General features: G+C 43.0%; 1 protein-coding gene and 1 pseudogene across 2 annotated transcripts in view; both read left to right on the forward strand.

The window, feature by feature from the left end:
* The window catches only part of slc25a26 (solute carrier family 25 member 26), a 99,638-nt gene that overhangs the window by 46,477 nt on the left and 25,239 nt on the right, over positions 1 to 27,922 (forward strand). For both annotated transcript variants that reach the window (XM_060909735.1, XM_060909736.1), the window contains one exon: positions 27,575 to 27,619. In XM_060909735.1, the coding sequence (XP_060765718.1) occupies positions 27,575 to 27,619 (45 nt within the window). The remainder of the gene's footprint in view (positions 1 to 27,574; positions 27,620 to 27,922) is intronic.
* Positions 1,753 to 1,910, forward strand: LOC132874699 (U4 spliceosomal RNA; annotated as a pseudogene).

Consider the following 27,922-nt stretch of genomic DNA (forward strand, 5'->3'; position numbering starts at 1 on the left):
AATTACATCTAGATTTTCATGTTAGTGATGCTCTGGGATGTCCCTGTAGAGAACCTTGCCAGCCTGTCATCTCCGTATGAGAATCCGCCTTGTGTCTTGGCCAAACTTTCGCGTGTTGACACAAAACTTGTCGTGTGGGCGTGCGGTCGCCTCTCTTGTCGGTCGCCATGGCGGCGCACCTGAGCAAGCACACTTTCGCTTTTTCTCTGGAAATGCATTCTAGTTATTATTATTACCTCCGCCAAGGAGGTTATGTTTTCGGTAGCCTTGGTTTGTTTGTTTGTTGGTTTGTCTGTTAGCAACATTACGGAAAAAGTAATGCACGGATTGCTCTGAAATTTTTTCCAGAGGTGCGACTGGGCACAAGTAACAATCCAATAAATTTTGGCGGTGATCCGGATCACCTTCTGGATCCCGGTTTTTTTTTTAAAGGATTCTTGGCGGAGGTCTGCGCTGTCCGAGTGCTTTTCTAAGAGAAGCTGATGGAGGGAGTACAAATGTTCATACAAGTGCATGAAGGAAAGATTTATTTGTTTATTCATTTGTTCATTTTTAAAGCAAGATGGCCTTTTGATTTCATAAAATCGGTGAAATTTATTTCCTTCTGAAATGTGGTCATTGTGATCTGTTTCCTTCTGGAATAAATAATCACAAAATATCAGGCCGTTCTGTTTGCTTTAATTTGAGGGGATTAAAGCAAATAATGTGCATGAAATCGCTCGCTTTGCGCAGTCAAGCAGACAGAGGAAGTGTGTGTGTGTGCGCATGCGCGCGCATGCGCAGGTTTACCTTTGACTGTACACGGACAGTTCCATCATTCTGTCGCTAAACGAACAGCTGATCACACCGAGGTGCTCGCTGAGCGCCGATATTTATCCTGCGTTTCCTTTCCTTCATGTATAACATAACGTCTTTTCTTCTCGCTTTCTTTCCGTTACTGTATTCGCTCTTTCACGTTTCATTCGCACACTCACGTCCTCCATTTTTCTCTCCTGTTTCTAATTTGTATCCCACAATGCCTTGTGCGAACGGGGAAAGCCCACCATGTGATGCGTGACGTAGTATCTTGAATTGGGTCATGGTGAAGCAGGAAAAAATAGCGGAGAATTCAGGGCTGTTCGGAGAATTCATGAATTGTTCTATTTAAAAAAAAAAAACTAATAAAATTGGAAGTCTGTGATTTCGAATTCAGGAGCTTTTGGTCCACTCAACAAAAATAATTGGGTGTCGGGGAAAATTCTTTTTATGACCTACACTTGGTGAAAATGCCTAATGGTATTGGACCATCAATTTGACCAGTAAGAACAGATGGGGTTGTTGACAGCAAAAAGCAGTATGGCAAATATCAGACAATTGAAAGCCAACAGCGAAGTGTGTTAAACTTTTCTCATCTCATTATCTCTGCCGCTTTATCCTGTTCTACAGGGTCGCAGGCAAGCTGGAGCCTATCCCAGCTGACTACAGGCGAAAGGCAGGGTACACCCTGGACAAGTCGCCAGGTCATCACAGGGCTGACACATAGACACAGACAACCATTCACACTCACATTCACACCTACGGTCAATTTAGAGTCACCAGTTAACCTAACCTGCATGTCTTTGGACTGTGGGGGAAACCGGAGCACCCAGAGGAAACCCACGCGGACACGGGGAGAACATGCAAACTCCACACAGAAAGGCCCTCGCCGGCCACGGGGCTCGAACCCGGACCTTCTTGCTGTGAGGCGACAGCGCTAACCACTACACCACCACCACCATGCCGCCCTATTGGCAGTATCGTAGCCTATGAGGTTTATCTGAGGCGCGATTATTGCTAGTTGAAATTTATAGGACTTGTGGTCAACAAATCTAAATGAACTTACAAAACCAAATTCCTTCTGTTGATCACATAGTTTTGCCTACAGCTATCGTATCATGAGACTTGTCACTGATTTCACCACAGTACCTTCTGTGTGTGTGTGTGTGTGTGTGTGTGTGTGTGTGTGTGTGTGTGAGATCTCTTGTGCAATTTGTATATTGGTAAAGTGTTTGACAAAATGACCCTGAATGTCATTGATGTCCGAATGGAAAATGACAAAGAAAAATTCCACCAGTTGAGGAAATGCACCTGCACAAACATCCGAGTGAGTAATTGGGTGTCAAGTTTCCAGTGATGGTGTGTCATAAATGCTTGATTTTCACACCCTTGGCTTGCGCCCTGGAGGACTTAAAGGTCATACGCAAGGGTCGGAGGTGGAATGTAGAATATCAACTTTATTGTCTAGAAGAACGACCCAAAAAGTGAATTCAATCTTCCTGGTGTCTAATTTGCACCCTAAAATTGAATAAAACGGTTAAAATATTCTGTTTTGCCCAATTTCCGAAGGTTTGTTTACATCTCACTTATGCACACTTTCACCGCCAGGGGGCGTCGTCGTGACGTCATTTCGGCCAAACAGACTTGTACGTGTACGGACTTTGGTCGTGAGAGGTTGTGTAAAATGTCTGAAAGCGATAGCGATTTTCAAGTAGGAACTCTCCAAATTAAAGGACATGGGACATGAAACATAAATGCACGCTATATCAGTTTCTTTCCATTAAAAATATGAAATAATTGCATCAACAAATACAAAATTATCTATTAAATTCAGCAAAATCGTTATATTCGTGATGATTATATGGCATTTCTGCTCGAGCTCCGATATGCATGTTTTACAACCGGAAGAGCCGCTGTCACGTGATCATACGTCACAAAAACTTTCGGGTACAGCACAAGCGGGTAGATGAATACGGAGAAGTGTGAATCGTGATGATGACGAATGCGACAAAATAGTTTTTGTGTCTTGGATGACGAGAAAATTGTTTCGTTTTTAGAGTGTTTAACGTACATTGAACATCATGGTGTATTGCGACCTCCCAGTCAGTCAGACGCGCTGTCACTCCTGTTAGCAATGTAGCTAGGCTCAGTATGGCCAATGGTATTTTTTGGGGCTGTAGTTAGATGCGACCAAACTCTTCCGCGTTTTTCCTGTTTACATAGGTTTATATGACCAGTGACATGAAACAAAGTTCAGTGACACAAATTGAAACATGGCGATTTTCTATGCTATGGAAAGTCCGCACTATAATGACAGGCGTACTAACATCTTCTGCGCGCTTCGACAGCGCATTGAGTGAAGGTTCGAGCGACCTTCACTCGGAGTTGTACCATTATTTTTTAGACAGGGCGGACGGACCAGGGCGTTCGCCCGCCTGGCCGTGCCCGACGAGGAGCGCTCTCGGCCGGCTTGGGAGGCAGACAGCAGCCCCTCCTGGAAGTGTGGTTTTACCATGGGCCTCATGCGGTAAGGATTAGTATTATAATTTTGGGTGCATCAATTATTGATTATCATAATTCTGACTCGTTTCGCCATTTTGAATGTTTTCATCTCGGACTCTGGAAGCATTGTATCTCAATCAATCTCGAAAAATATCAGCAAAAAAAACCTAGCTTGCAACGGACTTTAGCTAGATCTATGATGAACTTTCAATGTATGATACAAAAATAATACTTCTTTCAACAGATCATTAGCCTTTGAGCAGAACTGTTTTTAACTTACCAGGAAGTGTTATTGAGCCGACCGCTTTCAGTTTCATGAGGGCTGAATGAACTCTCACTCTCAGAATCATCTGACCCGTCAGAGTAAAGACAAGATCCATGTTCATGTGAATTTCCAGCTATCGGTTCGAATTGATAGGGTCTAACTTCACATCTCTGTGAAACATCGGGAACGTCACTGTCGATGGTGTCCATTTCGGTAACCTGTTTACATTAGATACCCAAGCGCTGGCTCCTTGAAAAGTTTTTGTGACGTCACGGGTCACGTGACCGCTTAGCTAATTAACGAATCATTGTTTTACGCTGATGTATAAAAAAGTTGAATAATGTGATGATTTTCACATTTTTGACGCCCTGCAGTGATTTAGATGGCATTTCTTATGTCCTTTATACATAATTATACCCAGAAAAAAATCCATGTCCCATATCCTTTAAATATCGAGAGGTGAAACCATATATGTATGAACCTATGGCCGTTGCGAAGCAATCAGTGAATGTGGCTCACTGGTTTGACCGTGTGGCCTCGGAATTGGACGTCGACTCGGCCGGCAATGATCGCGGTGACCCCGGACCTCAACAAGACTCGCGCCCAAACGATTTATCCTGGTAGTTATGATAAATTCTTACTTTCGTCGTAATACTAAATAAGAGCCCTTCTGAAGAATAATTAAACCGCCCTCCCTAGTGGATATAGGGAACGATTACTGGACAGCGCGCCGGTAGGCCACATTAGCCTGCCATCCGCGGCGTTATACTATTTATAGCCGACTCTAAGCGAGGAAATATCCCTTTGTCTCATTTCCACAGTGATTGTACAGGATCCCTCAGGATTCTTGACTTGTCAATTGCAAGCAGAAGTAAAAATGTTTCCCTCCAATCTTCTCCTTTTTGCTTGAGCGTTGCTGCTCCGTTTCTTCTTTGACTGCTTGAGTTTGTGTTCGAATTTTGTCGGAACAGCGTGAGGTTTGAGCCTTCTCTGTCCGACATTGACACCTAAACTCCTCCAACAGATGGGGATTCTTCAAAAAGTGATCAGCGTATTTACCCGACTGCCAACCCTCTCGCTTCACGCGCACAATCCGCTCTTTCCGCCTCTTCTCCTTTCTCGGAAAAAGGTAAAAAACTTCTTCCTGGACCAGTCCCGTTGTTACAGTTCACTGCACAACAATAAGGCATGGTTTTTCTTTGGAAATTCCCGAACGCACGTCTGCACTCAAGCCGAACGGCAATGCAAATAAACGGAAGTGGACTCAACTCAAGCGATTTGTTTGTCTTGAATGACATCACGCGCCGAGTGGTCACGAAAACCGCCGAGCAGAAATTCGCCGCGATCCGCGCTAACTTTATTTTAATTATTACTTATTAACAATACTTCTTGGAACCAGAAGAAAATTACAGAGGGTTTTTTAACATATAAAGTTTCAAATGTGCATAAATTTAAAACCTTTGCCTATGAGCTTTAAGGACTTGCTTACTGATGCCACCAAAATGTGGACTTGGAGAAAGCACACTAAAGCTTACGTTCTATTTGGGACAGGACCCAAGACAAGATAACGTTATTCACTCTTAAATCGCCTTTAAACCAACCAGCCAAATTATGTACAGCCAGTTTATTGAATTCAAGATGGGGAGGGAAAGTAGTTCCGTGCATGCAGCTACTCTACAAGACATTACTGACTGGGCTCAGTTCTGATGTCCAGACTGTAAACACCAGAGCTGTCTGGGTCGTGAGGACAGAGTTATAATTCATTCCCATGGCCCGGTGACGTGCGCTACAAAGACGGATCTTTTGCCAAGTCTCAGGCTGCTCAATGACTCTGCTGATTGTTGTTTTGTTTTCCTTTTTTTTCCTGTTTGTCTTGGCTTGCAAGCGGAACCTTCAGCACGACCCTCACTTTCAGGCTTCAGTGTTCACTACACTGATTATGTCATGAGCTACAACCCAAACACATACTCGACGTTATAAACCACCAGTGATCCCAGATTTCCCATTCTGGCCACGGCCGAGGTCACGCATCTCTGTTAAGAAGATTGTGTTGTTAGATGAAACTCTGATGTTTCCAAGTTGTGTTTTTCATCCGTTTTGCTCTGATTATGCTGGAATAGCATGTTCGTTTAGGAACTCGAGACCTTGTGGTTCCTAATTAGCATCCCTTGCAAGGTCACGTTGCTGTTGGGGACCACGATTTTCTGCACGTTGGCCGCAGTTGGAACACGAAAGCTGCCCGACTCACCCCCAGCATGTGTTTCTAATAAGAGAGAAACTCTGGGAGAAAGAGAGCGAGAGAAGAACAGAAAAGTAGAGAAAGTAACAGAAGGGCGTGGGGTGGGGGCGCTCTCGGCTGCATTACAGACTTGTGACCTGAACAGGAATTTGCCTCCAAGGAGGAACAGCATCTCTGTGCTAAACACACAAACCGTGTGTCTGCATTTTATCTGACTTTGACACGTGTATTTTTATGTAAGATGTCAGATGAACGTGTACATAATGCTTGTTCATATTTCAAGATTTTTTCCCCCCCCCCACTGGACAGTACAGTCACGGATCCATGCTCTCACATCTGTCCCTCTTTCCACTGCTATAACCAAATGCTAAATTTGATTGCTCTTCTTGACGTGGTACCAGGCTTGTAGTGCTAGAGTCCGACTCGTGCCCGAATTTTAAGGACTCGTGACTTGACTTGGACTTGAGCACTGATGACTCGGACTCGTGCATTAACTGCATTCGGACTTGTAAATTGGAGACGAGGACTCTGATTTTTATTTCGTCATATTTTTTTTTTTTTTTGTAATGCCATAATAATTTGCCATAATATATATATCTACATTAGTTTTTATACTAATTTCGTGCAAGAGAATGCATGTTCACCTGTTCGTACGTCATGTTCAGGAACAAACTAACGTTAATGGCGCTAAAATGCCTGGAGAGAACGCCGCTAGGATTGTCCACTTTGCTTATACAGACTTCTCGTGCAGTGGGAAAAAAATGCACTGCTACATGTTCCAAATGTAGAAGAACTATCGAGATGACGACGGGGACAACCTCGAACTTCAATCGTCATTTGGCAAGACCACACCCAGAGAAGGAAGTGACATGCTGTGTTTATTGCTCTGTTGATAGCCGGGCTTGCTTGCTGAGCGATGAACTAGCTTTTTATCTATAGCCTGTTAACTAAAACGGGGTAGTCGAGCAGGAACGTTAGTCCGACACAGTAGCTGAGGCGCTTTCACATAAAGGCAGCCAAAGCCACTGTCAAATGGTGCGGTTGGAGTCTTGTTCTCGGACTCGACCTGAAATTTTCTTGAATGACTCGGACTTGAACGCTGTGGACTCGAGACTGGACTCGGACTCGAGGTTTAGTGACTTGACGACAACACTGCATTGTACCAAGAATCCCAAATAGCAGTATTTGGATGGAACAGCAAGTCATTGGCCAAATGATAAGTGTCTTAGAATGGTCACTTGATCAGACTACCTCCCGTTCTTGCAATGCCATACAGTGAGGTAGTATGATTCAAAACCTTGAAGGGTTCATCTGGTTGGCTGGTAGTGGTACAAGACCTCATTGTTGCCTTGTCAGAGGAGCATATCTCTGAGAAGGTCGACAGCCTTTTACAGCGTTTCCTGGAAATGAGGTTCCAACTGTTGCCACATTGCTTGGGAAATTGTCATGACCCTAGAATCTCCAGACAACCCCTTCTTCTTTTACTGGTGCCCGGTGTGAAATGGACACAAGTCCACAACCAGGGTATGAAATAGTTCGAGACTTGGATGAGTAACTCTGTGTAGCTGGACTCGACTATACTTTCGAACATTTAATAGAACTGTCCCTTTCAGGCTACAAGGCATACTGGCGGGGTGCTGATTTACAGGGATGCATCCTTTATACCTTTTTAACATGTGTCTTTCTCCTTGGAAAGTGGAAGTCCTTGAAGTGTTGAACCTCGTTTTCGGATATGAGATATTCCGGGATATGGAGCAACTTGCACAGAAGCATTTCAGCATTAACTCCAGACAATCCCTATGATTTGTTCCACCTCATACCAAGGCATTTGTGAAATCAGGCCCTGGTAAGGGGGGTGGAGAGAGAGAGAGAGAGAGAGAGAGAGAGAGAGAATGTATGTTGTCATTTGCTATAAAGTATTCCTTAACATGAACCTCCTCTGTAATGAGCTTCAGAGAACAAATTGGCCTTTTCCCCCAACTGGCAGCAGGCAAAGTTAACTGTTGTGTTCAAAGAGAAGCACGCAGAAACTAAGATTTGTTGCAGCATGCCATGGGCCGAGGAGCTGTGAAAAAGCAAAGCACTTGAATGAGTCATCTCACATTTACTCTCTCTCTAATATAGAGAAGATAGAGTAAACAGTGAGGTCGGGCAAAATATTCGGGGGGGAGTGATTCCAGTTGCTCAAGATTGCAACCCGTAACATCACATCGTGTCCTAAACGTTTGCTGAAAATTTCCTTCAATGTTAATTTGTTTGGTATGGCACGGTGGGGTGGTGTAGTGGTTAGGACAGTTACCTCACATCAAGAAGTTTCTGGGTTTGAACCTTGCGGTTCCTTCTCGGTTTCCTCCCACAGTCCAAAGACATGCAAATTAAGTCAACTGATCACTCTAAATTGCCCGTGAGTGTAAACGGTTGTTCGTCTTTGTGTTAGCCGTGCAAAAGATTGGCGACCTGCCCAGGGTGTACTCCACCTCTCGACCAAAGTCAGCTAGGATTGGCTCAAGCTTCCTCCTAGACTCTGACGGATCAGCAGTATGGATGGATGGATGGATGGATGGATCCGTCTGAAGATCTCTATTTACTGGTCAATCTACTCCTTATCTTCAGTCATGAGCTGTGTGTTGTGACCGAAAGGAATGAATAAGGCCCGAGCAAGGAAATGAAAATTGGGTTTCTCCCCATGGCAGGACTTCTACACTTCCTTTCCATGATATGTCAAGGAGCTTAGCAATTCTGGGAGAGCCCTGGAGTCAAGCTGCTGCTTCTCCGAATCACAAGGAGCCAATTGGGGTGGTTTGGCCACCTTCCAAGGATGCCCCGTGGTTAGTTCCTGCAAGAGCTGCATCAGGCACATTTTGGAGAGACATTTCTTGCTTTTGGCTTGGGAATGTCTGGGTATTCCCCAGGAGGGGCTGGAATCTGTGATCTGGGGTAGAGAAGTCTGGGCAGACCTCCTCAGCCTGCTGCCACTGTGATCTTGATCCGGAACAGCAATCTCGATTGTATATTTTATGAATGCTTGAATTGTCATCTTGTGGTTGCTTTTGGCACGAAAAAAGCCGAAGCCAAAAACCGAACTTTGAATAAAATTGTGAACGAGAACGCAGTTGGTCTGGGATGATGTCTCGAGAAAGGCGATCATTTCTGAGAGGTGTGTATGTGTGTTTGTGTGTGTTCATGTGAGGGATTGCTTGTCCCATGAAACAGCGACAGCCTTATAAAAGGAGTGTGAGGTTAACCTCTAATTGCAGGGTGAAGCTCTCCACCCCACACTTCACTGTGATTTATTTCTCTTACTTTCTCTCTTGCTGTCTCTCTGTCTTTAAAATCATCATTATTTATCTTTCGCCCCCCCCACTTCTCTCTTTCTGTGTGTGCTGATCCCTTTCATACCTCTCGAGGCTGTGTACGTCGCCTCGGCGCCCCTCGTCAATATCTGAGCCAGAGAATTAAGTCGTCTCATAATGTGGCCTCGTGGAGTAATTGCGGCAAATAGTACTTAATGCTTTTACTTCATCTTGACATCCAAGCTCAATTATCTTCCATTATCTTAACCGCTTGGCACTCGCGCCTCCTCGCAGTCTAATTACAAGTGTGTTCGGTGAAGCACATCACTAAAGGCACTTTAGTTACCACAACATGCAGCGAGCGCTAGTCTGGATTAAACTCGCGGATCGTGTTACGCACTAACACCCGATCGAATGAACCACTTAAAACCAGCTGCGTTCAGGTTTTGTTCGAAGAATCGATCGATTGAGGTATTTAACCATTTTAAGAACAATTCCCTTCAAATATCAGTGATTTCTGATAAATAAGCTGCTTAATAGTAATTACACATGGCTTCAGGTCAGACGTCCAGACCGTAAATGCCCGAGCCGTCTGGGTCGCAAGGACAGAGCTGTGATTTGTTCCCAGGGCCTCCGTGACATGCACTACAAAGACGGATGCTTTTTCAAAGTCACGAGTTGCTCAATAGTTCTGCTGATTTGTTGTTTTGTTTTCCTTTTTTCGTCTGATTGTCTTGGCTCGCTGATGGAGCCCGCCGCTCGACCCTCACTTTGAGGTCTCGGTGTCTGCCGGTATGTTATTAGCTACAACCCAAACACGCAGTCGTCTGTCCACTATCCTTTGCTGTGGACAGATATTATTATTATTATTATTATTCCCCGCCATGAAGTGCACAGGGGGATATAGGCAATGGAGTCCGTCCGTCCGTCCATCCGTCCGTCTGTCCGTTTCAGTTTGGACAAGTTTTCTCAGAAACTACATAATCTACATCGATGAAACTTTGCGTGCTCATATTGCTATTCATGATCAAAGTTGAGTTTGAAAATCTTTTATGATTTAATTATTATTTTCATAGTCATGGCCCTTGATTTTCGTTATCGGACTTTGTCCAAGTGGACTCGATCTGGACAGGTTTTCTCAGAAGCTACATCAATGAAACTTCGCGTGCTCATATTACCGAAACGATCTGGGTAGCGTTTTATGAAGGCGTCATAGCGCTTACGACATCATAAGCCAATATTCAAGCGATGGGCTTATAAGTGTTAAGAGGTCTTCATAAGATGCTCGTGGCGGGGGATAGTGAAGACCATGTCTTCTTGTTGGGATGGTCGAGTGAGTGTGCAGCTGTGATACGAGTGCATCAGGTGTTTCTGGGATTTTTAAACACCTCGATATGGCAATAAAGGAAAGGGAAATAGTCGGCCAATAGCGACGCTGTGGTTCCAAACAGTAACTGATGATGAGTCTTCTCTTCTCTGTGGTCCTTTCCAACCCATATCCTGTCTTTCTCCTGATCAGCTCTTCCATTCTCTGACCTTCTCTTTTCGACACATCTCTCTTCCATCCTTTTTCCATGTCGTCGTCGTCTCTCTCCTTTATCTGTCCTGTTCTCGTCTCCTTTTGTCCTCTGCGCTCCTTCCCCTGAACCATCATTTCTCTTCGCTTGCTCGTTATCGTCCTCTTCTCTCCTGATGCTATCCGTCTTCATGCAGCTGTCAGCACTAATTGCAAAGGCATCATGGGGTCAGAGAGGCGTCTTTTTTTATAAATTTTATAAATCAGCTCGCAAAAAGATTCTCTCATGACATCACGCTCGCTGGCCCAGATTGCCTCACACAAGGGCACTCCCATGCCTCAAGTGTGGTGTGTGTGTGCGTGCACGCCATGTATGGATGACTTGAGGTGTGTAAATTCTGGCATTTTCTGGGCTGCTTTTCCAAAGCGAGCAGGATTAAACATGGCAAGCATGTGCAGCAACGTCTCGGGGAGCAACAGGAGCGTCGCCGCGTCAGCTTCGGCCCGGAAATCCCCATATGGCGCAAATATTATGGGTTGTTTCTGGGAAGTGTATCGCTCACACGGTTGGAATTGCACTCTTGAATGTTTGCCAAGGTGCTGATTCTGAACAGCCCCTGCCTCTTTCTTCTCCTCCTCCTCCTCCACCTCCTCCACCACACACACACACACTGCTCATTCTCTCTCACTGACTATCAGAGCATTTGTTAATCTGTTTGGTGTGGTTTTGCCCCTCCAAGACGAGATGGGAATGGAGCACTGGCGATTGGAATCATTCTGGATCTCCAGGCCAAGTTCAGCTTGTTTAAACACAGGCTGTGTGTGTGTGTGTGTGTGTGTGTGTGTGTGTGTTTGCACTGCATGGCAGCTCTTGTCAGGTGAAATTCTTTCGAAAGTGCGTTTATAGAAAACACTTTCTGTTCTCTGTCTCTCACACACACACACACACACACACACACACACACACACACACACACACACACACACACCACCTGTCAAGGTCATATTGAATGTGTCAGACTCCAAAAACACAAAACCATCTCCTTTGTCAGACTTGGCACTGCCTTCTTGCTGGGAAGTGATGTGTATGTATTTCTGGCCAGGTGTGTGTGTGTGTGTGTGTGTGTGTGTGTGTCTGTTTTCTGTAAGTGTGTGCAGGTTTTATGGATGTCAGGAGGCCTGCAACACCACGCAGCCTTTCCTTCTCATTCTTTTTCCTTTTCTTTTTATCTCTCATTGTGATGTTTTCATTTGTTAGGTTTTATGTTCGAGGCTGTCGAGTGCGGTGTGTGCGGTGTGTGTGTGTGCGCGAGAAAGAGTTTAGCCAAAACGCTGAAGGAAAAGCTGTAATACAGATCAGTGCTTCTATGTTAACATGTTTAATGACCTGTAATGAAAGAACAGGAGAACTAATCCGGAATAAAACTGAGGTTCGTACAAATTACACTCGTAGTGAGAACACGGCGTCCAGCTCTGAAAGTAGTTCCGGCTGTAATTCAAATCAGGTTTGTATTAATGCACTCATTTGAATGTGTTATCATTTCTGTAGTCACAATTCACACAGCGACTTGTATGATGAGGCGAGGTTTGTTTAAAGGTCCCATGGCATGAAATTTTCACTTTCTGAGGTTTTTTAACGTTAAAATGAGTTCCTCTGACCTTCTTAAGTCACCCCAGTGGCTAGAAATTTCATAATGTGTAAACCAAACTATGCCCAACATTTGAGAATGGCGCGTCAAAACGGCGCGTTGATAAACTCTTCCCTTTACTACGTCAGCAAGGGAGATGATCCCCACTCCCCCCCTCTGGATTCCCACCCACTGTATGGATTGCCCCGCCCAGTTGTAGTGAGGAGACCATAGAGGACACAACAACATGGCATCACCTAAGCGAGCGAAACATGGAAGTTGCGCTGTACATGGATGTGACAACACAGAAAAGAGTCTGTTTTTACTGCCGACGGGAGAGCCCCTGAAGACGCAGTGGCTTAATTTTATTTACTTCAATAATACACCGTCGAGTCGACCTAAGACGGTGTATGTTTGTCGGAAGCATTTTCCAGGGCAGGTTTTGCACATCAACTGTCACTGAAGCCTGGGTCCGTACCAAGCATCCCTGCCGCATCAGCCACAAACACCGAACAAGTAAGTGTATAACTGTTAAGTCGTTTTGCCGTGTTTTAAAATCAGTGCCACGTTAGCCTTGCAATGGCTACATTAGCTGTGCAGCTAACCGCTTCCTGCAGTTAGCCAGGTACTCTGCGCTACAAAACCAAAAAGCATGCAGCATGCTCTGTTATAATAGCCAATCAAAACAGTTTTTACAAAGACACCCACATTCTTTTTTTTTTTTAAGTCACTCGTTCATTTTATTTGTTTGTTTGTTCAGTAAAAACCCAAACATTTGTTGAATTTATTTTATTTCCTCGCGTCGCACCTTAATGACGTCAGCGCGCGGTATTTTTCCCTTCACGGTTTGTTCCTTCTCTCTTGCCATAGTAAGACACCCACATCCGCTTGTTCTGACCCACTGGAGGTCAGTGCTGTTAGCCAATCAGAGGTAACACATTTACATGTCATGAATATTAATGAGAAGACCCACCCCCACCCTCTACCCTTCCCCGCCTCCTGCTTCTCATTAGCAAAACGACACACTGGGAAAAGCGCTGAAATGGGGCTTTCTCCCAGGAGGCTATATCTACGTGCCGAGGGTTCATTTCGAGAAAGGCTGCGGATATAACATCCGGAAACCTCCACGAGCCCGTTTAAAGCATCAACAAACCACCATGCCGTGGGACCTTTAAAGACGTACATTTTTGGAAGGAAGGAGTCGCCAGTGTCAGTGGGGGCGGAGCCAGAGGTCAAGCGGGAGCTTTCAGTTTTCCAGCGCGGCTGGTGAAGGAGAGACGGAAACTGGTGCGATATAAGAAGACATGCTTCATGTCGGGCCGGCTCACACCACCCGGCGGTTGATTATTTTCCTCCAACAGCACAACACGACGTGCTTTATTCTTTCTTCCTGACTTATTAGGTAAAAAGCTTCGAGCACTCAAGTGGCATACTGTATAAGTGACTTCAGGGAACTGGCGTGTTGAAGCTGATCGTTTCTCGACATTGTATTTCAATGTTCTTCTCATTGTCGTGAATAAATTATAGCATTGTCTTATTTACGTTTCTGAAATCTACGGTAAGCTCAAACATCCAGTGCTCGGTATTACTCATATTCTCAAAGAAGAACTCTTTCTGATCGACATTTACGGCAGCAGAGACGAAAATGTGTTTCATTAGATTTTTCATTCGATCATCTTTCATCACTGGGCAGTTTCAGACTGCGGTCACGATTTTATTTATTTTTGTTGTTTAATGGTTGCCAGTTTATTGGCATGTTTTAATGATTGACTGCACTTTTATTTTTATGTTTGGGGATGTGTCCTGGTGACCGCTGAGATGTCGGAGTGTGTGTGAAGGCATTTTGTTTATTTGCAATGGTTTTGTTGAATTTTACTGAATTCCTGAGATTCTGTCTTCCAAGTTTAAATTATGTCATTGCTCTTCCTGGCAACGACATAATTGGAAGCCCTTGGAAACCCTGTTTCCAAAATAGTTGGGACGCTGTGTAAAATGGAAATAAAAACATCATGCCATGATTTTTGCAAATCATGGAAACTCCTGTATTTCATTGAAAATCGTGTAAAGACAACATCTCGAATGTTGAAACTGAGAAATGTTATTGTTTTTTGAAAATTATATGCTCATTTTGAATGTGATGTCAGCAACACGTTTCAAAAACATTGGGACAGGGATGTGTTGCATCACTTCTACTTTTTAACAAAACTCTGTAAACGTTTGGGAACTGAGGAGACCGACTGCTGTAGTTTTGAAAGAGAAACGTTGTCCTATTCTTGCCGGACATACAATTTCGATTGCTCAACGGTTCGGGGTCTCCTTTGTCGTATTTTGCACTTCATAATGTGCCAAATGCTTTCAATAAGAGACAGGTCTGGACTGCAGGCAGGCCAGTTTAGCACCCGGACTCTTTTGCTATGGAGCCATGCAGTTGTAATATGTGCAGAATGCAGTTCGGCATTGTCTTGATGAAATAAACAAAGCCTTCCCTGAAAACAGGGTTCCCGCGGGTCCTTAAAAAGTCTTAAATGCAACTTTAGGTTTTCAAGGCCTAAAAATGTCTTAAATTGTTTGGAATGACTGGAATTTTCGAAAGGGAGGTATTAAATTTAATATTGGACCGAACAAGTGAAATGTCTCCATCCGATTTGGGGTATTTTTTTTTAACCGTAATTTTAAAAGTGACCAGCGTACCTTTTGGGGTCAGCATTGGTTCTGTGCGTTCCGTAGATCAAGAGCTAACGTTAAGAGGCTACTGGAGGGAGTGTGGTATGGTGCGGTTGTGAAGAGTGAGAGATGCGCAGGTAGCTTACGCGGGCGCTAGAAAGCGTTGATAATTATGGGAAGATGTCTGTTTAACGACAAGTGGTTGGGGGATGACAAATACCCCCAAAATAAGAAGAATCGTTTGCGATAAAAAGTGCTGGATCGCACAAATGTGTTTAAAGATGATAATGCAGCGCTGGGGACACGGCCCACTGGGAAACTGGCTTTTCACGGACACGAGGTGCGTGTGTGTGTGTGTTAGAGGTCAAGCGCTCCGGAGTGAAACGCAGGGGGGTTCACGCATGTGCACAAGAGTCAGGTGGAAAATGGGACTTATAGGACATAATACTAATAATAATGATGATTAGCATAATTTTTTTTACATAATTAACATTGTTTATTGTACTAAGTTTAATATAAATATATAAACAACCTTTATTTCAAAACTCAATTAAAAAGAACGACAGAAAATACAATAATTCTAAATATAGTACAATATAAATAATTTGTACAAAAAGTTTAGTTTTATTACCTATCGTCTACAACAGTGTTTTTAATATAATAATAAGAATAATATTAACAACCACTAATAATAATTAGTAGTAGTAGTAATTATTATTGATTATTGATCATTACTACTTATGAATTAGTGATTAATAAGTACTAGGGATTATTAAATGTTATAAAATCACACATCACATCACATTATCTCTAGCCGCTTTATCCTTCTACAGGGTCGCAGGCAAGCTGGAGCCTATCCCAGCTGACTACGGGCGAAAGGCGGGGTACACCCTGGACAAGTCGCCAGGTCATCACAGGGCTGACACATAGACACAGACAACCATTCACACTCACATTCACACCTACGGTCAATTTAGAGTCACCAGTTAACCTAACCTGCATGTCTTTGGACTGTGGGGGAAACCGGAGCACCCGGAGGAAACCCACGCGGACACGGGGAGAACATGCAAACTCCACACAGAAAGGCCCTCGCCGGCCCCGGGGCTCGAACCCAGGACCTTCTTGCTGTGAGGCGACAGCGCTAACCACTACACCACCGTGCCGCCCTGTTATAAAATTAAGTTATTAAAAATTATTACAAATAATTATTAAAAAGTAGTAATTGGTAGAATACAAACAAATACTCATGGATTATAGGTAATTTTTTTTTAATAGTGAACATTGATATAAAATAACTGTACTACTACTAATAAACAATAATACTACTAGTAATACTTGTTGTTATTATTATTATTATTATTATTATTATTATTATTATCAGTACAATTGTTATATCAATGTTCACTATTAAAAACAAATTATCTATAATCCATGAATAATTGTTTGTATCACTACTACTACTACTACTAATAATAATAATAATTTTAACTAATCTTATAACTGTTTTATAGCATTTTAATAATCACTACTTATTAATTATTACAATAATTAGTAGTAGTTGATGATAATTACTACTTATTAATTATTAAATTACATTTTGATAATCACTGCTTATTAAGTAGTAATGATACTGAATTATAATAATTGCTACTCTAATTATTAATATAGCTAATAAGTAGTTATTATTAAAATGTTATAAAATTGAGTTAATTTTTATTATTAGTTATTATTATTATTGTTAGTAGTAGTAGTAGTAGTAATACAAACAATTATTCATGGATTATAGATAATGATTTATTTTTGAATAATGAACATTGATGTAACAATTGCACTGATGATAATTAGTTTACAGTTATTACAACACATTGATTAATATTGATAATGGTTATGAAAGGTGGCAGTTGTTTTTCTGTGTTTAATGTAACGCTCTGATGATTGTATGACTGCATAAACAGGTTTATGTTGCTATCTGCTATAATGCAGAAGATACTCGAGAACTTCCTCAGCCAGCTGTATACTGTACCACACTCACACTGATTTTGCCATCGGACACAATCACACATCATCAAAGATAATCTTAGGGGATTGAAATAACGCCGGCTAAGGTTGTTCAGCTGGTTCTACTTGCCGTTTATTGTTTTCGTTTTTGAAATGATTCATGGTGTTTTCTCCAGTAAACCCCAGTCTTCTCCTCGCTGCTACAGTAGTTCTGCAGGCCCAAAACACACGACTTTGCTTCAGCTGTTTGCGTGTCTAACAGGTGCCATTGATGCACCCTGTTGTTCAACAATTGTGTGCATTCTTCTTAAAGTTAGTAAAAAAAAACTATTGCAGAAAACAGTTTTAAGTTGTCGTATTTATCATTTTCTTTGCCATGCTACAGTCTTAATTTTTCCATTTAGAGGTCTTGAAAAGGTCTTAAGTCTTTAAATTTGTACTTGAAAAATGTGCAGATACCCTGTGAAAAGGACGTCATCTGGATGGCAGCATATTGCTCTGAAACGTGTCTATATCATTCAGCATGAATGATTCCTTCCCAGATGTACAAGCTACCCGTGTCATGCGCACTAATGCACCCTCATACCATCACAGACGCTGGCTTTCGAACTGTGCACCGATAACAAGCCGGATGGTCCCTCTCCTCTTTAGCCTGAATGACGTGGTGTCCATGATTTAAAAAAAAAAAAAGAATTTCTACTTTTGATTCGTCAGAATTCAAGACAATTTTCCACTTCGCCTCAGTCCGTCGTAAAAGAGCTCGGGCCCAGAGAAGGTGGTGGTGTTTCTGGATATTGTTTATATCGGGTTTTAACTTGCATTTGTGGATGCAGTAATGAAGTGTTTTCACACTCAAGGTGGGTTTGATGTATAAAGAAGGATGGCGGTAATGAAAAGAACCCGATCCCAAGTGTAAAATATGGTGGAAGTTCTGTGATGTTTTTCCTCCAAAGACCTTGGAAACCTTGTTCGGGTCTATGGCGTCATGGACTCCATGAAACACCAGGACATTTTAAATCAGAATTTGGCTGCCTCTGCATTTCAGGAAACTAAAACTGGGTCGCCATTGGTTCTTCCAGCAGGACAATGATCCGAAGCATGTGTCCAAATCAACGCAGAAATGGTTCTGAGCACAGAATCAAGCTTCTGCCATGGCCATTTCAGTCCCTTGAGCTGAACCCGAGTGAAAACCTGTGGGCCGAGGACCCTGGATGATCTGGAGAGATGGTGTAAAGAGGAACGGGAGGAACTTTGACGTTGACCTTTCCATCATTCGTACCTTGTTGAACAAAAATCTATCTGCAGTCTTGTGGTTCCTACATCGCACATGAAATGAAGCTCGGATGAACATTTGGACTTGATTTTCACATTAGGATGCGATAAAAATAACTAAATGCAAGTTTGGGACATATGGAACCACTTGGTTTGGGACACTCCCTCTCATTGACTCGTTATCTCCTTTTCCTGCGTCCTTCCCTGCCTCCGCTTGCATGCGAGACATCACAACGTGCACTCTGACCCGTCCCTTCTCACGATTGATTATTTTATTTTTTTTACAAACGTGAGTTTACATAATTTATTTGTAGATCGATGCACTAATCTATTTTCCCAAGCCAAGCTCCGCTTAATGGTTGAGGATAAAGAAGCTGATTTAGTGCCGTTTATCGATCATTTCGAGCAAGAAGAGACTAAAGAGAACGTCCGTGACACACATCAGCTGCAGGTTAATAGCGACTGATGCTGTAATGTGCGCTGTGGGTTATGGGCCGAAATTAGGCGTCTTCTTGTTAAAGAGCGTGTGGGTGTCGGTTTGTACTGTTTATTTTGTCAGCAAGACAACATACCTTTGCAAACATATGTGTGAACTCGCACCCACTCGCACACCCTGCACCTGTGCAGAGGCTCATAAATCACCCAGGAGACAAACTGGTTTATCTGCATGTCTTTCCTTGACCACGACGCATCTCTTTGCATATCAATTCTCAGAATCTGTCTCTCTTTTGTTCTGCTTCACTTTCTCTTTGATTTATTCACCGGTGCTCTCTTAATTAACTCCATTCTTCATTACAAAGCAGCTGTCACCTGGTGACTTGGCAGCACGAACTTGTGCATACCAGCGACTGACTCACTGTTTGTCTATTTTGTGTGTGCTCGCGGATGCACCCATCCCTGCAGCTGTGGTTTGGACGCATTCATCTGAAAGAAGGAGAGGTGTGTGTGTGTTAGATTCTGTTGCATGAAGCTCATGAAGCCGTGTTGGGTCAGACTCCGGGGAGATCTGCTCCCTCCACTACACCCTTCCAAAATATGACCGGAGGCTTCCTTGGAGCATTTCGTTTGTGGACGAAGACTTTTTTTTTTTGAAAGCCAATTTCCCCATTGCTCATGCCTTCGCTATTGTATAACAGTTGCCATCTTTGAAGGTGAGGCCGGATATACCATCACATGCTTCCTCCAGTGAAGCAGTGAACCAAATCTTTTGAAAAGTCATCAGGTAGCTGAACAAACTTTAAGAAGACGTCGAAGAAGCCAAACCAAGAAGCACACAGTGAAATTTAACCCATCTGAAGCAGTGAGAACACATACCCAGAGCAGTGGGCAGCTATGCTACAGCACCCAGGGAGCAGTTGTGGGTTAGGTGCCTTGCTCAAGGGCACTTCAACCCAACCTCAGCCTAAGGCCGCCCTGTGTTAACCTCACCGGATGTCTTTTGAACCATGGGAGAAACCGAAGCACCCGAAGGAAACCCATGCAGACGCAAACTCCACACAGAAAGGCCTCTGTTAGCCACAGGGTTCAAACCCAGAACCTTCTTGCTGTGAGGCGACAGTGCAAACCACTACACCACCGTGCCGCAAACTGCAGCATGGGTCCAGGCTGGCTAAGTGGTCCTAGCTCCCGATAGCAGCCTTGTCAAGCTCTGACCTGATTACCTACAACAATATGGTGAAACCTTACACCCTGTGTTCACACACAAACTCGTTTTCTTGGAATCTCCAAAAAACAAACAAAAAAAAACCCCGTGCTATGTTTCTGACCAGAAGGTAGTACTAACTATTAACTTGTGGTGCGACAAATCTCCAAAGTCAAACACTTGCTCAATGGTAAATGTCTCGAACCAATCTTGAAACAGTTTGTTTAAAAACAAAAGCATCACCAACACACCGCCACCTCAAGATCCACCCCAGGAAGTAGTGCCAAGTTTGCAGAAAAGTACCATCCCTGGAGCAGAAACTTGGACACTTCTCTGGATTCAATCCAGAAACTAAAATCTTCCTGGTATCTCCTGAGTTCCTGAGAAGGTTCCTGTGATGGCCATTTTTTTTTTTTTTTTTTTTTTTTAGGAGTGCTCACGTGATGGTGAAGGTTCTATTCAAAATGGCATGAGGCGCTTTCAGACCAAACATTGCGAGGAACTACCCCTTGAGGAGCTCCCCTGAGATCTATATATACCTCCAAGAGCTTTTTGCATTTGTACCACCAGTAGGAATGCTGAAGTGATGTTCACCAACTGATAGTTTGGATTGCGATGTCACTTCTACTTTTGGATGTCATACAAAAACAGCTAGCATGAACTTCACTGTTGGTCTGTTTATCCATTATTATTTTTGTTTTTGCGCTGTTAAGCGCTGATGTTCACACAATACAATTTTTGTCTCATCTCATTATCTCGAGCCGCTTTATCCTGTTCTACAGGGTCGCAGGCAAGCTGGAGCCTATCCCAGCTGACTACGGGCGAAAGGCGGGGTACACCCTGGACAAGTCGCCAGGTCATCACAGGGCTGACACATAGACACAGACAACCATTCACACTCACATTCACACCTACGGTCAATTTAGAGTCACCAGTTAACCTAACCTGCATGTCTTTGGACTGTGGGGGAAACCGGAGCACCCGGAGGAAACCCACGCGGACACGGGGAGAACATGCAAACTCCACACAGAAAGGCCCTCGCCGGCCACGGGGCTCGAACCCGGACCTTCTTGCTGTGAGGCGACAGTGCTAACCACTACACCACCGTGCCGCCCTACAATTTTTGTATGGATTTTTATTTATTTATTTATTTATTTAAATGGTGGTTGCTGGTGCTGCATTGGCTCATGTGCTTGACTGATCAACGTAGCCTTGCGTCTGGACCAATCACTTAGATCACTCAGGGTTCTTCTTGTGCTGGGAGAGAACCTACCCTGAAGGAGTTTTAAAAAAAAAAAATTCTTCAAAATGGCATCTATGAACTATGACCATCTTGGGTTCCTGCAGTGTGGCGACACCAAAAACAGGGAACTTCTTCCAACAGTTCTAAGAACTATGAATAAGTTCCTCCAGTCGGAAGGTTTGATTTAAAGATCTGATGACACGAACATGACTCTATGCAATTTCTTAAATAAACTATACAACATGGCAAACATGTTAGATTTCTGTTATAATTACGTGAAAAGAAACTGTTGTTACGCGAATATCCAACTTTTAATTGCACAGCGCAAGAAAACTGGGTCCGTGGCTCGCGGCCATGTTGTGACGTCAGCGGGAGAACACGCTGCGGTTCACTGGCTGTTCTACTCTGGTTCTACTCAATGGAAATGGCGCATGAAAACGCCGGTGAACTCTCTAGTGCTAGCTCTTCCTTTTCTGGGAGTCTAGAATTGTGTTGATCTCTTCCGAATAGAATCTATGATAGCCTACCCTCCTTACCCTTTGCCTCTCGTTGCTAGGCGGCAGTTACACGAAAGCCGCAAGCTTTCACAAGCAAATACATGACTGATATCACGCCGACTTTATGATTACATTTATGATTATCATGTAGAATCTATAGCTCTACGTACCTTTATCTTATGTCGTTTCACAGCACATGTTCTGACAGGAGGACTGTCTTTGGAGGAGTCGCCTTGTCCCAGGCGACTGCTGGATCCGGCATAGCCACTAGTAGACCCCCTCCGGAATACTGTAGGCACTGCTGATGGTAGTAACACACGTTTGTGCTGAACTGCACACCCAAGAGATTCTTTTAAGCTGGGAAGGGTGTCAAAACGATCCAAATCGAAGTGTTCAGAGAACAAGACGGATGTTGGTGAGGGCTCCCACTTGTCACGAGTGCGCCTGACTTGCTTCACCCACTTCGCATGCAGCTCGGGATCTCTGGGAAACTTGAATAAACTTACCCCATCCTTGTGGGTTTTGGAGCAAAAGCCGGCAACACAACGCGAAGGCATAATAACTATATATATGAGTGATTCCACGCTTATGGGTACTGAAATGGGGACATGAACTTATTTTTAAAAATTCACCTAAAACCATTTCTTTTTTTTTTACCATCAGGTCACAAAACATGTAATCTTTAATGAATGATGTGTTAAAAGATAACTTTAATTTTCTGAGATGTAATAAAAACATATTTATATGCCAAAGTCAGAACGTAACAGAAGTGTTGTGGACATATAGATTCTCAATTTTAACAATGTAGAATTACTTTTTGAAACATAGGAAGGTGATGTTTTAGCAAATATAATTAATAAACATGTGTAGTAGAATAAACATACACATTCTTTCAATAAGATTAACATGGTATAGAGCTAGATTGTAATTAATTTGTAACAGACGCGAGATGGACAATCGTAACAGAAGTAATGGAACAGACATCATTTTGGAACTCAGGCTTGACTTTGGCATATAAATATGTTTTTATTACATCTCAGAAAATTAAAGTTATCTTTTAACATATCATTCATTAAAGATTACATGTTTTGTGACCTGATGGTAAAAAAAGAAATGGTTTTAGGTGAATAAGTTCATGTCCCCATTTCAGTACCCATAAGCGTGGAATCACTCATATATATATATATATATATATATATATATATATATATATATATATATATATATAAAATGTATAATAATAATACTAATAATGATAAACTGAACACCTGTCGCATCAACAACAAACTGGTAAGTTAGGAAGAAGGTTCTTTCGATGACGTCATATACTGTAGCTCCTCCTCCTCATTCGTCTCCTGGATGCTGCAGCCCCGTCAAATTTGCCCAAATAGCTGCGTTTTTTATCATAACTTGTAAAATAGGCACCTTCGTGAATTAATATATGGATCATCGGGAATTACTTTTTATGTTATAAAACATCGCCAAAGATGTCAAAAACGTGTCATCAGACCTTTTAAATCCCAGGAGAAACTATCATTTCATAACGTCCACCTGCTCAGTCCTGTGGTTTTGCTTGGATTCTTGGATAAAAAGATGTGCTCAGTGAATGGAAGAGTGAGGAATAGAACGCTTTTGGGTGTGCAGGGATGGGTAAATAATCAACAATGGTGCAATTTATAAACACGCTTTTTTTTTGTTTGCAACATTAGACCGTCTCTTTTTTGGAAGTGTTAAAATGGCGAAAGAAAGCACATCATTACTGACTTCATCCATCTGAACCAACCATGATTTGGACCATAAATCGAGTTTCGTCCAGACACTGCTGCAGAGCAGACGGCTCTGAGGACTATTTATCAGGCAATAAAATGGGGATTAGATATTAACCTGTGGGTTTCCTGGCCATGGCACTTTCTGAGTACCCCCCCCCCACACACACACACGTGTGACTTCGCCCTCACACTCTGCTTGTGGTCTTCCTGTTCTTGTTTGCGGCCGTGTCCTTTAACCACTGCAGCCACATAACACACTTTTCAGTGGACTGCAGTGTGAGCTGAAATATCCAAAATAATGTCTTATCCAGATTTGTCTTGCATTTTTTTTTTCCTGTCGGGTACGAGACGATTTTACAGAAATGTAGAATCATCACTTTTGTTGTGCAGATCATTTTTTCCACAGTTGGCTTCTCCGCCATTGGCGCTGATTTGACTCGTTCTTTCAGATGGAGCAGAAAGTAATTATGGAAAATAATGAAAAAATAATTAGCTCTCCCCTCTCTCTCTCTCTCTCTCTCTCTGTCTCTCTCGGTGTCTGTCTAGCTCAGCGTTTCTGCTTCTGGTTTTTAGTTTTTCCCCTCGCTCTGTCTTGCTTTCTTGTCAGTTATGGGTTCTCGTATTTTGAAAAGAAATTCTTTTGCGTGTGTGTCTCGGCTGTAAAAACTCACAGCTGTTGACCAGGGAGGTCTGGATTCACGTGCAACGCCTTGCGCTGTTAGAAAGCCATGAGCTCCATCCAAAACCACAATTTCGTGCACTTTTTCGGGGGAGTCTTGAAGTGGGGATAGTGGAGGGTGTCCTGACTGTGTACTTCAAGGGGGTAAAAGGAAAATGTAGCCAAATGTAAGGAGGTCAGTTGTTCTTGCAAAGTTTGCATTTTGACCAATCGGTGAGGTTTCAGAACCTCAAGGTCCACCTCATTCGTTTCTGGTCTGCGGAAAAGTACCTTCTCAGGATCAGGAACTAAAATGGCTCCTGGCACACGCAAAATTCCTGAGGTTTCCTGATTCCAGAGAAGTTTGTCATGGTAGGACGCATCTACAGTGGACAAATGAAAGCAACACATTTGCAGTGGTGTTTCTACGAAAAGTACCTCACCTGGAACAGGGACCAAGAAGGCTCCTGGAATTCTGGCTCTGGAACTCCAAGTTGGTCCTGGTACAACAAAATTTCTGAAGTGCTGAGAAAGATTGACTGACTGGTTCCTGTCATGTTGGGATGCATCTCCAGGACCTTTCTCAAGATTGTGAAACTTATTCGAGTTCAGTTTGTTGCTGATGAATGTTTCGTCATTTTAGTAATTTGTCTCATATATCACGAGTCTGTGTCGATATTGCGCCGCGTTCTGATTGGCCAGGTTCTATTTAGGGGAGGGGTTTACATTGTAAGATCCTATATTGACTGAGGAACTACGTTTTGACTTGATTTTGGCTGAAATTGAGGCTGCAGTGATGTGGAATGGAGCAGGATTGAATAAATCTGGACTCTGAGCATCATCAGTATGCGACCTGCAGACTCGGACCGATTAAAGTCATTTGTTAAATTGCACGCCAACTGTCGCTGCGGTCCACTCGACTTTAAATGTATTTTGACGTCTGTTTGTCCAGATGCCATGAAAGCGGTTAGGGGCATGTGACAGAACAAGAAGCTGTGGAATACTAATACACTGAATGACTCCTCTGTGGCCTTTTTTGCGCGCACGCACACACACACACACACACACACAGGCACAGGCACAGGGCCATCCTGATCTCCCAATGATAAAGTACCTGACAATCACACTCAATAACAGTGTCACTGTCAACCCTCTCTTTACACACACACACACACACACACACACACACACACTGAATCTGCGTCACTTATCATTATATAAAGTGTTTCACTGTCTAGAACTTTTTAATCACAGCAGGTTGTAATGAATGTGGTTAATTTCTTCTTGCTGTGTGACCAAACTGCAAAGTGTGTGTGTGTGTGTGTGTGTGTGTTTTGAGAGAGAGTTGATACTGGCAGGAATATCAGACCACGTGTTAAATGTGCTGTCATTCACTGGATTGCAGTAAATCATAAACCTCCTCTTCCTGTGCCGCCCCCCCCCCCCCCCCCCCCCCCCCCCCCCCCCCCCCACACACACACTTTCTCCATCTGTCTCTCTCTGGATGAATCCTCCATGCTCCCATCACTGTTCATTTTTGTCATAAACCTGTGTGTGTGTGTGTGTGTGTATGTGTGTGTGTGTGTGTTAGTGTTAATCTTTGCCAGAGATGTCAGATTTCATGAAACAGCTTGAGTTCTGCTTTGCTTGTCTGAAATGGGAAAAGTTTTAAAACACACACACACACAGGGTTTAAAGACTGAGTATACTTATTATATGACACACAGTTCGGTGAGGAGGCAGAAGTAACACATCAGGAGAGACTCGTCACTCACACACCCCACGTCCTGACTTCAGCTCGGTTTCTCTTCTCTTTCTTATTCTTTTTAATGAGTTTATTTGTGTGTGTGTGTGTGTGTGTGTGTGTGTGGTTTCTAAGCTTCATCCTGATTACTTTCTTAAATCTGAAGCCAACAGCTGTAACAGTCCGATGTTTACCGTGAACGAGGGCAGAATTAGATAATCTGTCCAATAAATTCCACAAAGCCCCTGACCACAGCTGTGTGTGTGTGTGTGTGTGTGTGTGAGAGAAAGAACACAAATACACACTCTCTCTGACACACTCTCACACGCACTACTGTTATTGGAAAAAGAATTTGGCAGAAATTATTTTGTTTATTTATTGTTTGCTGAAATTGTAAAATGAAGGCTGTGAAATATGTAAACCAAAAGCCTCTGAGTGTGTGTGTGTGTGTGTGTGTTGCTGAAATTGCAAAATGCTTACTGGGAAATATGTTGCGCAAAAAAACAACAAAAAAAAGACATTTATTTATTTACTTGTTTATGTATTGCAAGATGAATTTGCAAAATGATTATTGGGAAATGGGTTGTGTAAAGAAAAAAGTTGCTGTTTATCTCTCTGTGTATCTGTTTGTCTGAGACTTTATCAGTCTTTCTGTCTGTCTTCCTGTCTTTCTTTGTGTCTATCTTTCTGTCCATTTGTCTGTAGAGCTATCTGTCGATCTTTGTACGTCTGTCTATCTCCACCTGTCTTTGTCTATCTGTCTATCTATCTCTGTGTATTGGTTTGTCTGTGTGTGTATCTGTCTGTCTATCTTTCTGTCCGTCTGTCAATAGTTATATCCTATCTATCAATCTTTGTATGTCTGCCTGTCCTGTCTGTCTGTCTACCTCTGTCGAAAGATCTGTCTATCTATCAATTGGTCTGTCTGTCTGTCTGTCTGTCTGTCTGTCTGTCTATCTATCTATCTATCTATCTATCTATCTATCTATCTATCTATCGGCCTGTCTGTCTGTCTGTCTGTCTGTCTGTCTGTCTGTCTATCTATCCGCCTGTCTGTCTGTCTGTCTATCTCTCTCTCTCTCTCTCTCTCGGTCTGACTGTTTGTCCTGTCTATAAATCTATCTGTCTATCAGTTGGTCTGATGGTCTGTTTGTCTGTCTGTTTCTGTCTTTGTCTGTCTGTCCTATCTTTCTGTCTGTCTATCTTTCTGTCCTTCTGTCAATAGTTATATCCTATCCATCAATCTTTGTATGTCTGCCTGTCCTATCTGTCTGTCTATCTTTGTCGAAAGATCTGTCTATCTGTCAATTGGTTTGTCTATCTATCTATCTATCTATCTATCTATCTATCTATCTATCTATCTATCTATCTATCTATCTATCTATCTATCTATCTATCTATCTATCTATCGGCCTGACTGTCTGTCTGTCTGTCTGTCTCTCTCTCTCTCTCGGTCTGACTGTTTGTCCTGTCTATAAATCTGTCTATCAGTTGGTCTGACGGTCTGTTTGTCTGTCTGTCCTATCTTTCTGTCTGTCTGTCTGTCTCTGTCTTTGTCTGTCTGTCCTATCTTTCTGTCTGTCTGTCTATCTCTGTCTTTGTCTGTCCTGTCGTATATTTCTGTCTGTCTGTCTGTCCTATCTTTCTGTCTGTCTGTCTCTCTCTGCTCTGGCTGAGCTCTTCTGTTGCCCAGCCCTGACTCTCGACCCCCAAACCTGCTCCATTTCCCTCCTGATCGTTTCTACCTGAATGTAAAGATCAGAGTTGGATCAGATCCAGTCCAGACGTCACTCTCCTGCTGTATTTCTGTTTTATTGCTTTGTAACAGAGATTTCTGTTTCTGTTTCAGATCCCGTTCTCTTTTGTGCAGTTTCCTCTCTGGGAATATTTAAAGGTATGTCTCTCTCTCTCTCTCTCTCTCTCTCTCTCTCTCTCTCTCATATCCTTCATCCGTTACCCTGCTGTAGTCACCTGCTCTAATTGCCTGACGTAATTGTCCTGTCATGAAAAAATGGCTGCTTTATAGCCGGTCAGGTTTACCGTGTTCAGGTGGGTTATGACTTTTCTCCTCGCTGAATCGGTGGATGACGACGTCGCTGTGATTACACTCAGTCATAACAGGTTACGAGCTCCTGACTCTGTGGCCTCGTCTCTCTCTCTCACCTCCATCGTCATGCCCTGGGCACGGTGAAGCCGC

This window comes from Neoarius graeffei, chromosome 26, assembly GCF_027579695.1.
Source record: "Neoarius graeffei isolate fNeoGra1 chromosome 26, fNeoGra1.pri, whole genome shotgun sequence".
NCBI classification, from domain to species: domain Eukaryota; kingdom Metazoa; phylum Chordata; class Actinopteri; order Siluriformes; family Ariidae; genus Neoarius; species Neoarius graeffei.